Below are 13843 nucleotides of genomic sequence, written 5' to 3'. Positions count from 1 at the left end.
TCTCCAGGCACACTCTTTGGTTGGTGGTCTAAACTTTGGGAAAACCACCCCATTGGGGAAACATTTTTTAAAGAAGTGATGCTCATCCATTTTGGACAGTAGGCTGCAAGTCTAGCCTGGTGTCCTTCTTCATCACAGAATTCCTGACCTGGGCCTAGAGCAGTCACCAGGTAGTTCTCCATGCAAACTCCTCTGCATATGAGTGTTGGATTGAGATTGGAAAGCCACTGGGCAGTTCCAATTGTCATGATGTGTGCATGAGCTATCATGCCATCACTGTAGGTGACACTCCTATATCTGTGACTCAGGAAGGTAGTCAGATGTATAATTTTATATCCATAGATAGCAGAGTTCTGATGAGACACACAGTGTTGAATGGCTCTCTATGGTGGGAGAATATCAACCCAAATGCAACAGAAAACAGGGACACCTGGCCTCACCTTGCCACCCTGACCCTTCTGTAGAGGCGGGACTTTCTTGTCTGAGGACTTGGCATAGATCCAGCATGGAGAACTTGCCTCTGCCACACTCACCTTCAGTTTGAGAAGTTGTAACATACAATAAGCGAGTTGGTAGATTAAAGACCTGACAATGGTCTGAGAATACAAGACCTACCAAGGGTATAAGCATTTTACATATATATTGTCCCCTTTTAATATAACTCTTTTAAATATTAAAAATATTTACTAAAGGCAATTACCTATCTGGACCTCAGAACTCTATTGAAAGGAGTTCAGATATGTGTCTTTTTGCTGGGCTTTGAACCTTGGTGGGAGACATTGACATTGAACACAGTAAGAACTAGAGAGTCCTTGGCAGAGAGTATCCAGTGCACAGCTGAGAAGACCACCTGGGGAGCAGTGGGGTACAAACACATCATTTATTCAGGCTTCTATCAGTCATTCTGTGTCATCCTCAGAAGTGACACAACAGCTGGGAGCAAGGGACGTCAATCTGTCCCTGAACCGCACAGCTTGCTCATCACTCTGCCGTCTCTACCCTGACTCAGAGACCACTTTTCCAACCACCTCCATTGCCTCCACTGCAGAAATTTCCCCCCTCGAAGATGAGATCTCAATGCTTCAACTCAGCAGTTAAACAGCTAGGGATTTAATTAAGGAAATAAACAGATTCAAGCACATATATTTGTTTTTTCTTTAAGTAAATGTATTATAGAATTACTTGTTGTTTCTTTACTGCCAACTACCTAAATATTCAGTGGTTCGTTCATGCATGCATGCACAAGCTTGGAGCAAGTTAATCATTACAGGAAGTGGAGTGCTTTCCCTCATGGTCTGGGAGCAGTCATTACATGGATCATGGTCCAGGAACAGACTAGGTTACCATGCTGACATTAAGATTATGTGCCTAAAAAAATCTGGTGACTGAGCACATGCTCGGCTATATTTTTATACTTTATGTTCATGGATATTCAAGTTATAGTGAAATGTTAAAGTGTTAGGAACCATCCCCTTGTGTGATAAGAATGGTGGTTGGCATCTTTGTCAGTACAGTTTTCTGCTGTCTCCAACCCTAGACACATGCACACTCCTTATCTTACTTGTATAGGGCTGAATTCCCCCTAGATTCTTCTCTCAAGGTCTCTACCTTGGCCAGTGTAACCCCTCTCCAAACACATCACCCTGAGTTCATAAACACAGTTCAAATTCACAGCAACATATAACTGTAGTGTATAGATACTACAGGGTACAAAGCATGTGCAGGCATATACAACACACGTGTGCACACACATGTGCGCGTGCCCACAAACACACACATGAGAAAAAATAATACTTAGCCCGCTGAAGCAGTTTCTGGGTGCAGAGGAAGTAAGTGCTTTGACCCTCATTTTTTTTATTTATTTTTTATTAGATATTTTCTTTATATACATTTCAAATGCTATCCCGAAAGTTCCCTATACCCTCCCTCTACCCTGCTCCCCTACTCACCCACTCCCACTTCTTGGCCCTGGCATTCCCCTGTATTGGGGCATATAAAGATTGTAATACCAAGGGGCCTCTCTTCCCAGTGATGGCCGACTAGGCCATCTTCTGCTACATATGCAGCTAGAGACATGAGCTCTGGGGGTACTCATTTTTAAATACCTCTTTTCTTGGGATATGACCTGTGTGGGTTGCTGGTTCGTGTTAAATGGAACATATCTGATTCTCTCTAGTCTTTTCTTCTTTGCCTATTCATGACTGCTCCAAGGCCAGGAGGAAACCTCCACCTGGCCAGACACCAAGACTTAACACAAAAGACCACACAGAGCACAGAGTTGTCATTAGAGAGTGCAGAAAGACATGACAGTGGGACTCAGAAGCAAGTCCCAAGTCTGCAGAAGTGACCGGTCCTGAGGCTGGGTTGACAGTGTGTTCCATTCTTACTGGCATGATTATGCCACACCCTCTCAACCCTCTATATCAGCTGCCTTTGTCTATGTTGCAGACAAATACCTGCCAGTAAGCAATGGAAAGGGAGAGTTGTCTCGTGCTCACAGTCCGTTGTCCACCACAGTAGGGACAGCATGGCATCAGGAGTATGAGACTGATAGCTCTCATCTTCGCAGACGGGGAGCAGAAACACACTGGATTTCATCTAGATTTCTCTGTCTATGCGGTCCAGTGGAATACCCCGCCATGGGATGCTGCTGTCCACGTTCTCCATCAGAAATGTTCTCACTGGGGCTGGTGAGATGGCTCAGTGGGTAAGAGCACCCGACTGCTCTTCCAAAGGTCCGGAGTTCAAATCCCAGCAACCACATGATGGCTCACAACCATCCGTAACGAGATCTGACGCCCTCTTCTGGAGTGTCTGAAGATAGCTACAGTGTACTTACATATAATAAATAAATAAACCTTTAAAAAAAAAAAAAAAAAAAAAAAAGAAATGTTCTCACTGGTAAGATCCACTAATCCCTCAGGTGTTCCATAATCCAATCAAATGGACAATCTAAATGAGCTATCACACCTCCACACTGTTTCCCTACAACATCCATTCCCTGCCCCTCAAAGTGCCCTGCATCAATGACTCCCCCAGAGAAGTCGGTCAGTGTTCACAAGGGATGAAACCTAGATTGTTCAGTGTGTGGTACTATTAATTATATTTTGCCATCATTTAAGAACAGTGGAGAAAAAGGAGAAATGGAGAAGAAAGAGGTGAGAGGGGAAAAAAATTGTGTCAGTTGTCTCAAAGCCAACGCTACTGAATGCTTACATGTATGAGTCAGGGGTTATTCCCACTGACACAGGACTCACCCTTGTAACAAACTCAGCACTGGAAAAGATGGCCTTAAGTCATAGCTAAAACAAGTCCACGGAGATTACAGCACAGCAGGGAAAACCCCCTCACTCAAAACCAGGACTAGTGAGTAGCTACCGTGCCATGCATGACCCTGGTTTGGTCAGAAGGATCCTCCTCTTCATTCTGGCTTCCAGGAACACCTCTCAGGGCACCCCACTCCTTTAAACTTGTCAGTTCTACCCAGTGAATCCAGGAACATCTGGCCACCGTGGTGGTAAAGTTAGAAGGCTAACTTGATTGGATAAAGAAATGTCTGGAGCACCAGTAGAAAGAACACCTCTGGGCGTGGGGGATTCTGGGTCCTGAGAAAGAGGAGAAAAAAGAGACAGCTAGCTGAGCACTTATGGTCCTCCCTCTGCTTCCTGATCCACCAAGACATAAGTAAGCGGCCTCCACCGCAGACAGGAGCTGCCTCCTCTGTCTACCTTCTTACCATGATAGATTGTAAAGCCTGGACCACACCCAAAGTAACCTCTTACTCCCCTAAGTTGCCGTTTTTGTTTTTGTTGTTATTGTTTCGGTTGGTTGGTTGGGTTTTGGTTGGGTTTTTTTGTTTGTTTAGTTTTAGTTTGGGGGGCTTAGGGAGGGGAATTGTTGGGGAGTTTGTTGTCTTTGGTTTGGGGTTTTGTTTTTGTTTTGGTATTTAGTCATAGCAACAATAAAAGTAGCTATCTATCAATCATTACATCTATCAATCATTAGCTATAAAATCCAGACTGCCCTTTGCATCTGCTTAACCAGTGGAAGGTGCCTTGGTGAGGCCAGAGAGATGTCTCAATGGTTGAGAGTGCTTGCTCATCCTGAGTTCTGTTCCCAAAACCCACATGGAGTGGCTCACAACCACTCCAGCCCCAAGAGATCAGATGCCAGCTGCACGAGCACACGAATGCACATGTACAATTTCTTAGTGAAACGCAGCGTTTGAAAACACCCAGGCTTATCCTGTAACTTCCATGCTTTAGACTCCACTCCAGCCTTTCATTCCCATTTTCAGAAAATATCAGAGTGTGGTGAAGCAGAGTAACTCTAGAAGCACTTGGGAAGCTTCCTTCTTGGTTATTTCTGGTTCAAGAATACAAAACAGTATTTGATGAGGCGCTTGAGAAACAATTTGCTTCCTTTCTGACAAACCTAGGGGAACTGCCCCTTATTGGGCCCTCAAAGTTTTCTTATTTTTAATTTGTTCAAACAGTTTCAGATGGTTTTCCTAATATTAGTCCTTAAACATTTCTCCTTAAAGTCTAACATTTTAATTTCTAAATTACAAAACTAACAGCTAAAAGGGCATTATGGAATAGTGGGGCACATGTGTACCCCAGCACTGAAGCAGGAGTGAGAGTAAAGCTCACATAGACTAAACCAGAGTGGGGAAAGAGCCCTAGTTATAAACAGATACAATGTACATCCCATCTGTTACTGTTTCTAAAATTCTGAAACTTCTGAAAATGTATCCTTTCTGGTTGTTAATTGATTTTTTTTCCTTCCAAAATGGTCCATCTTATCCCCTCTTTGATGGTTAGCCCACAAATGTTTTAGTCTGCCCATAAAAAAAGAAGTTGAAGGTAATAATAGAAATACACAAACTTCTATTTTCTCTTGTTAAATTACCCCTGCCATTCGTTACACCCCAAGGTGCTCTTTGGAGGCAAAATGAAGGAAGTAGCAGGGTTGGCTCACTTGAAACCAAGCCCCACTGTGGCCAGCAGGCAGGCCACAGGCTTCAACAGCAGTGGGAAGGTGGTTTGCCTTCATATAAGGCATCCTTTATTGCAGCTGCAATCACATCTTATTTAGTGGTAACAAAGCAGGTGCCTATCCTAGAGGCCAGAAGGATCCCTCCCTGAGCATTTCCTTTACCAAACCAGCAGGTGATGGAACAGGTACTTGCTGACATCATGGCGATCAGCTGAGGCTGGAAAGGCAATCCAAACACAAACAAAAATGGTGGCTTCGGAAATCCTAAGGGGACTATGACAGAGTGGGAAGAAATAAATATCATCAGAGGCTAGGCATGGGGGCACATGCCTGAAATCTCAGCATCAACACAGGCAGGTGAAGACTGCATGTTTAAGTCCAGCTGGGGCTATACAGTGAGACATAACCGCGAAAGACAAACACTTTACTTGGCCATACTCACGTCTCAGGGAACAGTATGCCTTAAAGACAGCACTCTGATCCCAGAGGGTTTGTCTCTTTACAGGAAAAAAAATTATATATATATATATATGCAAAAGTATAAGAAATACTGTCAGATCCTTCTCCACATCCCCACAGTCCGGTTTAAGCTGGCCCGATCTGGACACTGACCCACCTACCTGCTTCTTAGTCTTAGATCATCCTGGCGCAAATTCACTTATAATCCTTTTATAATCCAGACTATAAGTACTTTAGAACACATCTCTGAATATCACAAATTCTTATTTCAAAATAGCAGCATACTTTTCTCTCACCTTAAAATCAATCACGTGGAGCCAGGAAAGATGCCTACTGCTAAATCTGCCAACCTGGATTCAGGTTAGGGACCCACATGGTTGAAGGAGAGAGCCAACTCTTGAAAGCTGACCTCTGACCTCCACACACATATGCCAATGGCACTTATACGCACACAGGTATACAGCCACACAAAATAAGTAAGTAAATATGTAATTTTCAAAGTTAAGCATGTATACTACCAACTAGGTAGTTATGTTGGATTTTCCCCACTAATGTTAAATATCTATTTACAATGCATTTGTTTGACTCAGCCTACAGTTAGAACCTTATATTGGTTAGTGTATATCTCAAATCCTTTATATTTTTTTCTTTCGAGTCTTCTCTCTTTCTTCGAGATTTATTTGACGGAAAAATAGTACTGACCTCCATCTTGCTGGTAGCATCCCTGTCACAGCTGAGGCTTATCGTTTTGCTGTGACTTAATATTTGCCTCCCTTCCTTCTTTACTTCACTCTCTGACTGCTCTGTCTTCCCAACCCAAAAAAAAGCATGAATGTCAAACCCAACACCGCAAATGGACCAAAAAATAGAGGTTGTTTTCAAACAGGTATAAGCCGGCCACAGAAGTCAGAGGAACAGCAGATGAGGTGTGTGGCCATCAGGAACAGTAGCTGCCTCTGGCTGAAGAAAGCCAAGTCCCATGAGGTTGGAAAGTTTCATCACTAAAGAGACCCCAAGGAAAAGAAAAGAAGGTGGGGGAAGGGCGTTCCTGAGTTGACCTGGCATGTTAATCAGTTTAAAGCTGCCACCAGTAAGAACTAACGTTTCACAGTCCCGTGGGGGAGGGGGGAAGGCAGGCCTGTGTTTTGCCGAGGGACCCAGCTTGGACTTCAAGGACAAAAGGCACAGGCCCCACAGAGTATCAACAGTAGAACTCATCAGAGCAGGGCGCCCCATAAGTCACAGCCCAGTGGCAGGCAGCCCCGCCCCGCCCCCATGGGCAGCGGCAGCACGTGCCCCGCCCCTGTGGGGGAGCAGCAGCCTTGCCCTGGCCTTATGGGGGAACAGCAGCACGTGCTCTGATGGTTTTCTAATAATGGACACAGTTGGCTACAGGCGTTGGAGTAAAAAAAGACTCGACCTTAAATCCCAGCTCCTTCACTTACAGCAGCACGACCTTAAACAACCTGCTTACCTATCTATGCCTCAGTTTCCTTAGGTGTTCCCTGGAGGTTCCCGCCAGTGAATCCACCTGCCACACTTGCTGGGGACGTTAGATAAGTGACACATTTAACTACAGGACAGTCTCCAACACAAACTCATTCCAGAGGAGCCTTGCCCCAACCCCTCCCCCCCCCCCCCCACCAAGTCTGCCGTCATTCTGTTCCAACGCAGATACTTGCAAGGAGCCATGAGAGCACCTGCTGGATGTCTGGCTGGGTTACCAACATGGTCTGTGGCCATGCATGAAGCAAAGCCAGCTGACCCATAAAGGGTTCAATCCCATGATCCCGATCTCAATAGCAAGGTTCCAACCAAGTGAGCTAATTACAGTGGTTAGATTCAACCCTGCTTAGACTCGTGGCCATTCATAGAACATTCTTAAACAGCGTTGTCCTAAGATGCCAAGGCACAACCCACTTGCCAAGTTTACTAATGATCTCATCTTTGAAAAATCTCAATGTAATGTAGCAAACAGATGTGTCCCTTAAGAGGATTAAGGTGGAAATTCATTAGGGCAATAATACCAGTGGATTTGTGTTCTAAAAGTAACACCTGCCAATCAGCATGGTGAACACCCTATCTTAGCACTACTTAGCTTCTAAGTGCAACACAGAGAAAGGAGACACCAGGGTGTCACCTGCAGGTAGTTGTCTAAACATACAGAAGGCAGTAAGAACCCCATGTACTATCAGCCTGATGAACCTCATCTGTAACCGGTGCACTCGGGTGGTAATTTGTACCGAAATTATCAAGCATCATGGTAGATAGCAGCTCAGGAGAGCGCTGAGTGCTCAGGCCTTGCGCCTGCAGCAAAATACTCAGTGCAACGGGCTGTTCTCCAGATAGGATACCCAAAGCTCTGCAGATAGCCACAAAGACAGAGGTCCTGAAAAAGGACTAAAGAGAGGACACTTGAGGTGAGGCCAGCAAGATGTGTATACATATGGACACGCTTCCTGGGAAGAGAACGTTTAGACACTAATGTGGAGCCACTGAGCTCCATTGGGACAGATCTGTGTCAGAAGCTAGTTTGGGGATTTCAAACTCGTATGTCTCTCTTGCTTGGACATGCAATAGCATCAGTCCCTGGCCTCAGTAGCCACAAGCTAGGTGAGGTGATATGGGTCTAGGATGTTCTTTGATCAGACAAGTACCAAGAACACAGTAGTTGTCACACTCCAGTCACTCTACTCTTGAGTATACAATGAAAATGTCCCCAGGTCAAACAACTAAGTCATTAAAAATTACAAGTGTGGGAGCTAGAACTCTGCTCTGTGGTTAAGAGCACTTGTTGCTCCTGCACAGGACCTGGATTCAGTTTCCAGCACACATACAGCAGACACAACTGTCCAGAACTCTAGTTCTAGAATGCATGTAATACACAGATGTATGTGTGGGCAAAACACTCATACATATAAAGTTCATATTTTCAAATTTTTAATTGCAGTCATAACTGCTATTTTGATATGCACATTAGTCATTACTCTTTTTATACAAAGACTCTGCAGTTCCTGTTTTGTCTATGAAATGAGGGAAATGCCCTTAGATTCTTTTCGTTGTGTGTATTGGGGGGGTTATGTGTGTGCATGTATGTGTGCATGTATGTGTGTGTGTGCATGTGTGTGTGTGCATGTGTGTGTGTGTGTGTGTGTGTGCATGTAGAGCCAGAGATTAACATCGATATCTTCTTCAATCACTCCTACTTTATTTTTGAGACAAAGTCTCTCATTGAACCTGGAACTTACTGATTAAACTAGACCAGCAAGCCAACAAGTCCCAAGGATCCTTTAGTCTCCACACAGTGCTGGGATTACACCCATGCACCACTGCACCCAACTTTTTGTTTTAAGTTCTGGGATCCTGAGCTCGTGTTCACGCTTGCGTGGCCAGCACTTTCACTGAGCCATTTCCCCGGAGTCTCAGATGCTGTGTTTGTCTGTTTTGGTTTGGTTTTATGCAGGAGCTCCTGAAGTCCAGGCTTACAACCCTATATGCTTTTCTCTGCTTGTGACCTGCAGGTCAAGGCTGAGAAGACTGGTGTGTGTGTATGTGAGTACACCCTCATGCTTTCCCCTTCAACCTCCCAGAGTTCTCACCCTCTTGCAACAGGCCTGTCTCAGAACACTGCCCCAGAAGTGTTCCCTAAACCCTGGCAGGGCTCTGGAATGACAGTGAGCCCCTGTCCTCTCCAGCTGCTAAGTCACGGCACGGTCCGTGACTATGATGTTTCCACCTCTAAGACCTGTACCAGCCAGGAATTCTTCAAGCCCTTATCTGTGTAACATCACCTGTCCCCAGGCCAACAAGTCCCCAGCACACAAAGATGGCTGTTAGGTAAACTTCCCAAGGTATTGGCTGAGAAGGTCCGGAAAGTATATAGCTTTTGCCCTCACTTACAGAGCTGCTTGTGGGGCAGAGCAGCATGGAGGTGTCCAGTCACACAGGCCTAGTTAGGCTCTCAGCTCCCTCCTCCTGGCAGAGAAATCAGGTTACTTAATTACTCTCCACCTCTGTTTCTCTGCCTCTAAAACAGAAAGTTGACAGAACTCTGTGGTGTTAAGTGAGACCGTGCACTAGGGCCCCAGTGGAGCACAGATGACACACCGAGTGCTCCTGACAGACATGCTTTCTACCACAGGTTGCTCCTCCAACTTTAGGACGGTCTGCTGGAGGAGCTGGGGATCCAGTTCAGGTGTTGTAGCGCACACAGAGCCCTCTTGGTCTCCAGCACTGCATAAGGTGGCTGTGGTGGTGCAGCTGTAATTCCAGCACTTGGGATGCACAGACAGGAGGATGAAAACTTCCAGTGTTTCTTTGGATACATAGTGAGTTCAAGGTTAGCCTAGGATATGCAACACCGTCCTAAATCTTGTTTTTAACGTTGCTAGTTTTAATCTAACTAGCATATTAAAGATATGCATGTGTACTTAAACACACAGATGCCCTGAATTCTGCTTGATGGAACTCCGGCTAGCAGTCAGCTGCCTGCTCTGTCCCTAAGTGCAAAGACTTTCAGTGTATAAAAGCAAATGAAAATACTGCTGGTGTCTTTAGCCAAAAGATTTCTAAGACAGCCTGGGCAGCTATGGTTTTCTCTAAACCCCCTCCTCTTGAGCTTGTTTCGCAAAGGGTACCTTAGAAGCTGCTGTAGGAACGGCTTCTGGAGGAGCATCAAGATTTCCTGCCCCACCAGGAACACTAGATGAAGACTATGGAAACATAAAAACATACTTGAGTTTGGAGCCTGAAAGGTCAACCCATGTATATAAGGTTTGCGATCCAAGGAGACCACTTCAAGGTCACAGGGCCACAATTAGAGGCTTCTGTGGTTTCAACAAATGATCACTGTAATCTGAGACCATGATGAATGGAATAACCATGAAGTGGAAGACACTGTAAAAACTTTTAACTGAATCCACTGCCAGAGATGGGGCAAGAACTTACTAAAGCGATCCTTAAGCCTCTGTCTCTCTGGGTATGGTGCTCTATGGTCAGAAAGACTCTGAGAACCGTGAGGATAAGCGCTCCGCCCCAGTAAGGAGAAATGAGAGGGATCTGCCCCAGTCCTCATTCAAAACAAAACGGGTTACTCGGTTCGGTGGGATGAACTCAGAGCAAGAGGGCATCGCTGCCAAACCTTTACACAGTCTCCTCCTTTACTTTCAAAGCAAGTGGGCATCTTAAGAGAAAGCCGAAGGGTTTTTCAAAATTCACTTTTGCTCTTGGAATTAAGAGTTCTCTCTCCCAAATGTTTGTCCATGTTGATTCTCAAGGAATTATTTGACTCTAAACGTTGATGTGGACCTAAGCAGAAAATACATCAAGCAGGGAAACCCTTCAAGGTGTTGTGAGCCTGTGTAAGCGGGAAGGGCTTTCCCAGAGAACTAAATGATTAGCTTCCAATGCCTGGCTCCTTACAATCACTTTGCAAGACGCCTGGCCTCCTTCAAAGGGTTAAAAAAGAAAGAAAAGACATGAAAAGAAAACTCTAACGGGTGGACTGAGACGCCATTCTTCCCAGGGGACACTCTCTTGGGGCTCCTGGGCCGAGAGGCTTTGTGCGCCCCTTGCCCGCGCCCCCGCCCTTCCTCCCACAGGGGCTGCTTCTCCAAGGTTCCTGAGGCCACCTGCTCCTCAGACGCAAAAAAAAAAAAAAAAAAAGAACGGGATAGTGTGAACGCTATCGCAGTGCGCGCCCCTTCCCAGAGGGAGGAGGGGGAGGTGTTCCCGGAAAGCGTGCTTTGTCGCGAGGGTCGCCCAGCCGCCCACAGTGCCAGGGAGGCCCAACAGAGCTTCTGACCCCGGCATCTTTCAGGGCTCTCTTCAAGAAAACCGGGTCCCGCAGTCCCCAGGGCTCTTTCCGCTCCCGGTTCCCGGCCAGTCGGGGTACCCAGGCCGATCGCCCGGGCGTCCGAGCTGCACCCCGCCCACCAGGCCGAGCTAACGGAGAGGCCACGGAGATCCTAACGCAACCCGCCTCCGGACGGCATGGCACCTGCTGGGCCCCGCTCGCCCAAAGATCTGCACTAGGGCGTAGAGCTGTCCTTCCCGCCAGCCAAAGAGAGTCGTGCGCCTGCTTCTGGGTGCTCCCGGCCCCTCTGCCTAAGCCTCAGTGGCACTGCCCTTGGGCGCGTGTCCCCCGGGCCTCAGCCAGTTCAGCCCGTCTGCAGCGCCCCCACCCCGACAGGCACAGCTGCAGGGGGTGCGTCTCCAGCCTCCTACCTATCCCGCCGGTTCTTACCTTGTGCGGCGCCCGCAGCAGCCGATGGACCCCGGCCAACTGGGTGCCCAGAGCCAGGTCCTCGCGGAATGTGAACAGCGGTGGCCGGCTTGGCTCTGGGAAGTTGGTGCTGTTGAAAGGATCGGTGTCGTCCAAGAACTGCACGCGACAAGCCAGCGTGGCCATGATGCATCCCTGCCCCGTGGGGCGCGGGCCCCAGGGTCAGCGGGCCGCGCAGGCCGGGGCTCCGGGTCTGTGCGGAGGAGAAGCTGCCGCCACTGCCGCCGCTAGCAGGCTCGCGGGCTCGCAGGCAACGGCGCGCCCGGCTGCAGCCCGGACTCCGGCCACGGGGGGCGGGGCGGGGGCGGGGCTCGCCCCCTCCTCCTCCCGCTCCCGCCCCGGCTCCTCCCCTGCTCGGTTTACTGGGCACCGGACCGGGCTTCCCCGACCTTCGCGACCGCTGCAGGGACAGGGAATGCGAGAGTCGTTTGCGCAGCGTCGGTAGCCCTGAGCCTGGCAGCAATCAACGCGCAGAAACGCCCCTGCGCAGAGCTCCCTGCACGTGTGCCTGCTGCCCAGGTTCCAGATGCACCAGCCTTGGAGCGCTGGCACTAGACTGGGGACAAGGCAGTCCTCTGACTACGTTACCCCTGGGACAGGGAACAGCACAACCCTTCCCAGATGAAAGAGACAGAGCTGGTCTCCCTGCGGCTCGGCACCCAGACCAGGGAGCAAGGCTCTCTGCAGGCCTGTGACTGGGAGATAGCGATCCGAAGCCCCGGCAAGGACTCTAGGGAGGTTTGCGCCGGTGAGAAAAGAAGCTAAGTAGGAGAATAGGGGGCCTAGGAATCCCAGCAGCATTTCTTGCGCCCAAGGGCTCCTGCATTGAGAATTGGTAGACTGCAAGGAGAGTCTCCACGACCCCAAGACCGGACCGGGACAGCTGCCTGAGAGTTACAGTTGAACCTGTCCATCATCACCAACCCTCTCCTCAGTACTAGGTCTCCGGAAGTTCTAACTTGACCTTCTGCGACAGAGGAAGAAGGGTGCTTCTGATCAGATCCCGGAATGGTGAAGATGCTGAGAAGAACCGAGGTGGAGGTTGGGGTCTCCCTCACAAGAGGGACTTAGCATGTAGCTTGACAGCCTGCCTTCTTCCTCCAGGCTGGAGTGGCAATACCACGCAGGATTTGCCGATTCTCCTTGCTGCTCACAGGCGACCCCTTACGTTTCCAAAGAGAACTCACCACCTTTTCCATTCCCAGGCCACATTACTGAAGATACCTAATCCCTCTCGGTCACCCTAATCAATAATCAATATCCAATCGTTCTTCACACCCAAAATGGCTCCGTATTGCGTCCCTCCCCCTTTTCTCTGGTTTCAAGAGAAAATAAACCCTTGCTCTTCACTTAGCAGCCTCACTCGCATCTTTCACAAGCCTTCTATGTGTGTGTACTTGGGCTCCTATCTCAATATAGGGCCCTATCCTGAAGATCTCCTTTGTGGCTCTTTCACACAGCCTCTGATTCCTTCCTCTCTTGTCCTAGTCTGTTTGGGTTTGAAAGGAGACTAGTTTTTGAGACAGAATTTTAGCTGGGCATGGTACACACCTTTTACTACTTTTACTGCTCGGGAGGCAGAGGAGGGCAACTCTCTATGAGTTTGAGGCCAGCCTGATCTATACAGTGAGTCCCAGGACATCCAGAGCTACATAATAAAGAGAACCCCAACTCAAAAACAAGGGTAGAGGCATTGATGAAGTCCCTCCTGGCCTCAAAGTCATGATCCTCCTGCCTCAGCCTCTCTAACTAGGTGATGCACCGTACTTGAATCATACTTTTTTGGATTTGTGGTGGTTAATATTTAGTGTTAACTTCACTGTATTTAGAATCACTGTGGTAATGTGCCTCTGAGACATTATAGAATGATGTTTGCAGGAAAAAAAGACAGACCCTGAACAGTAGATGAAACTCTCTCCCTGGGCTAGCACTGGGAGAAAGCAAGCCTAGCACCAGCATCCATTTCTGCGGTTTCTGACTGTGGATACAATGTAGCCACCTCACACTCCAGCTGCATGGCTTCCCAGCCATGATAGTCCAGATCCTCCATGATAGCCCAAAGAAACCTTTCCCTCTTTATTTGCTCCACCAGATATTTTATCT

At 47.8% G+C, this 13843-nt stretch overlaps 1 protein-coding gene across 6 annotated transcripts in view; it reads right to left on the bottom strand.

Annotated features, from left to right (window-relative positions):
• Nucleotides 1–13087, bottom strand: part of Fhod3 (formin homology 2 domain containing 3) — a 425120-nt gene extending 412033 nt beyond the window's left edge. For 3 of the 6 annotated variants that reach the window (XM_006525826.4, XM_006525828.4, XM_006525830.4), the window contains exon 1: nt 11702–13087. In XM_006525826.4, coding sequence (XP_006525889.1) covers nt 11702–11866 — 165 coding nt within the window. In that variant the 5' untranslated portion in view covers nt 11867–13087. The remainder of the gene's footprint in view (nt 1–11701) is intronic. The other 3 variants (NM_175276.4, NM_001289655.1, NM_001289654.1) reach the window with 1 other exon arrangement.
• Nucleotides 13088–13843: the final 756 nt, after the last annotated feature.

Source organism: Mus musculus, chromosome 18 (genome assembly GCF_000001635.26).
Source record: "Mus musculus strain C57BL/6J chromosome 18, GRCm38.p6 C57BL/6J".
NCBI lineage: Eukaryota > Metazoa > Chordata > Mammalia > Rodentia > Muridae > Mus > Mus musculus.
This window is presented reverse-complemented; position numbering and strand designations above follow the sequence as displayed.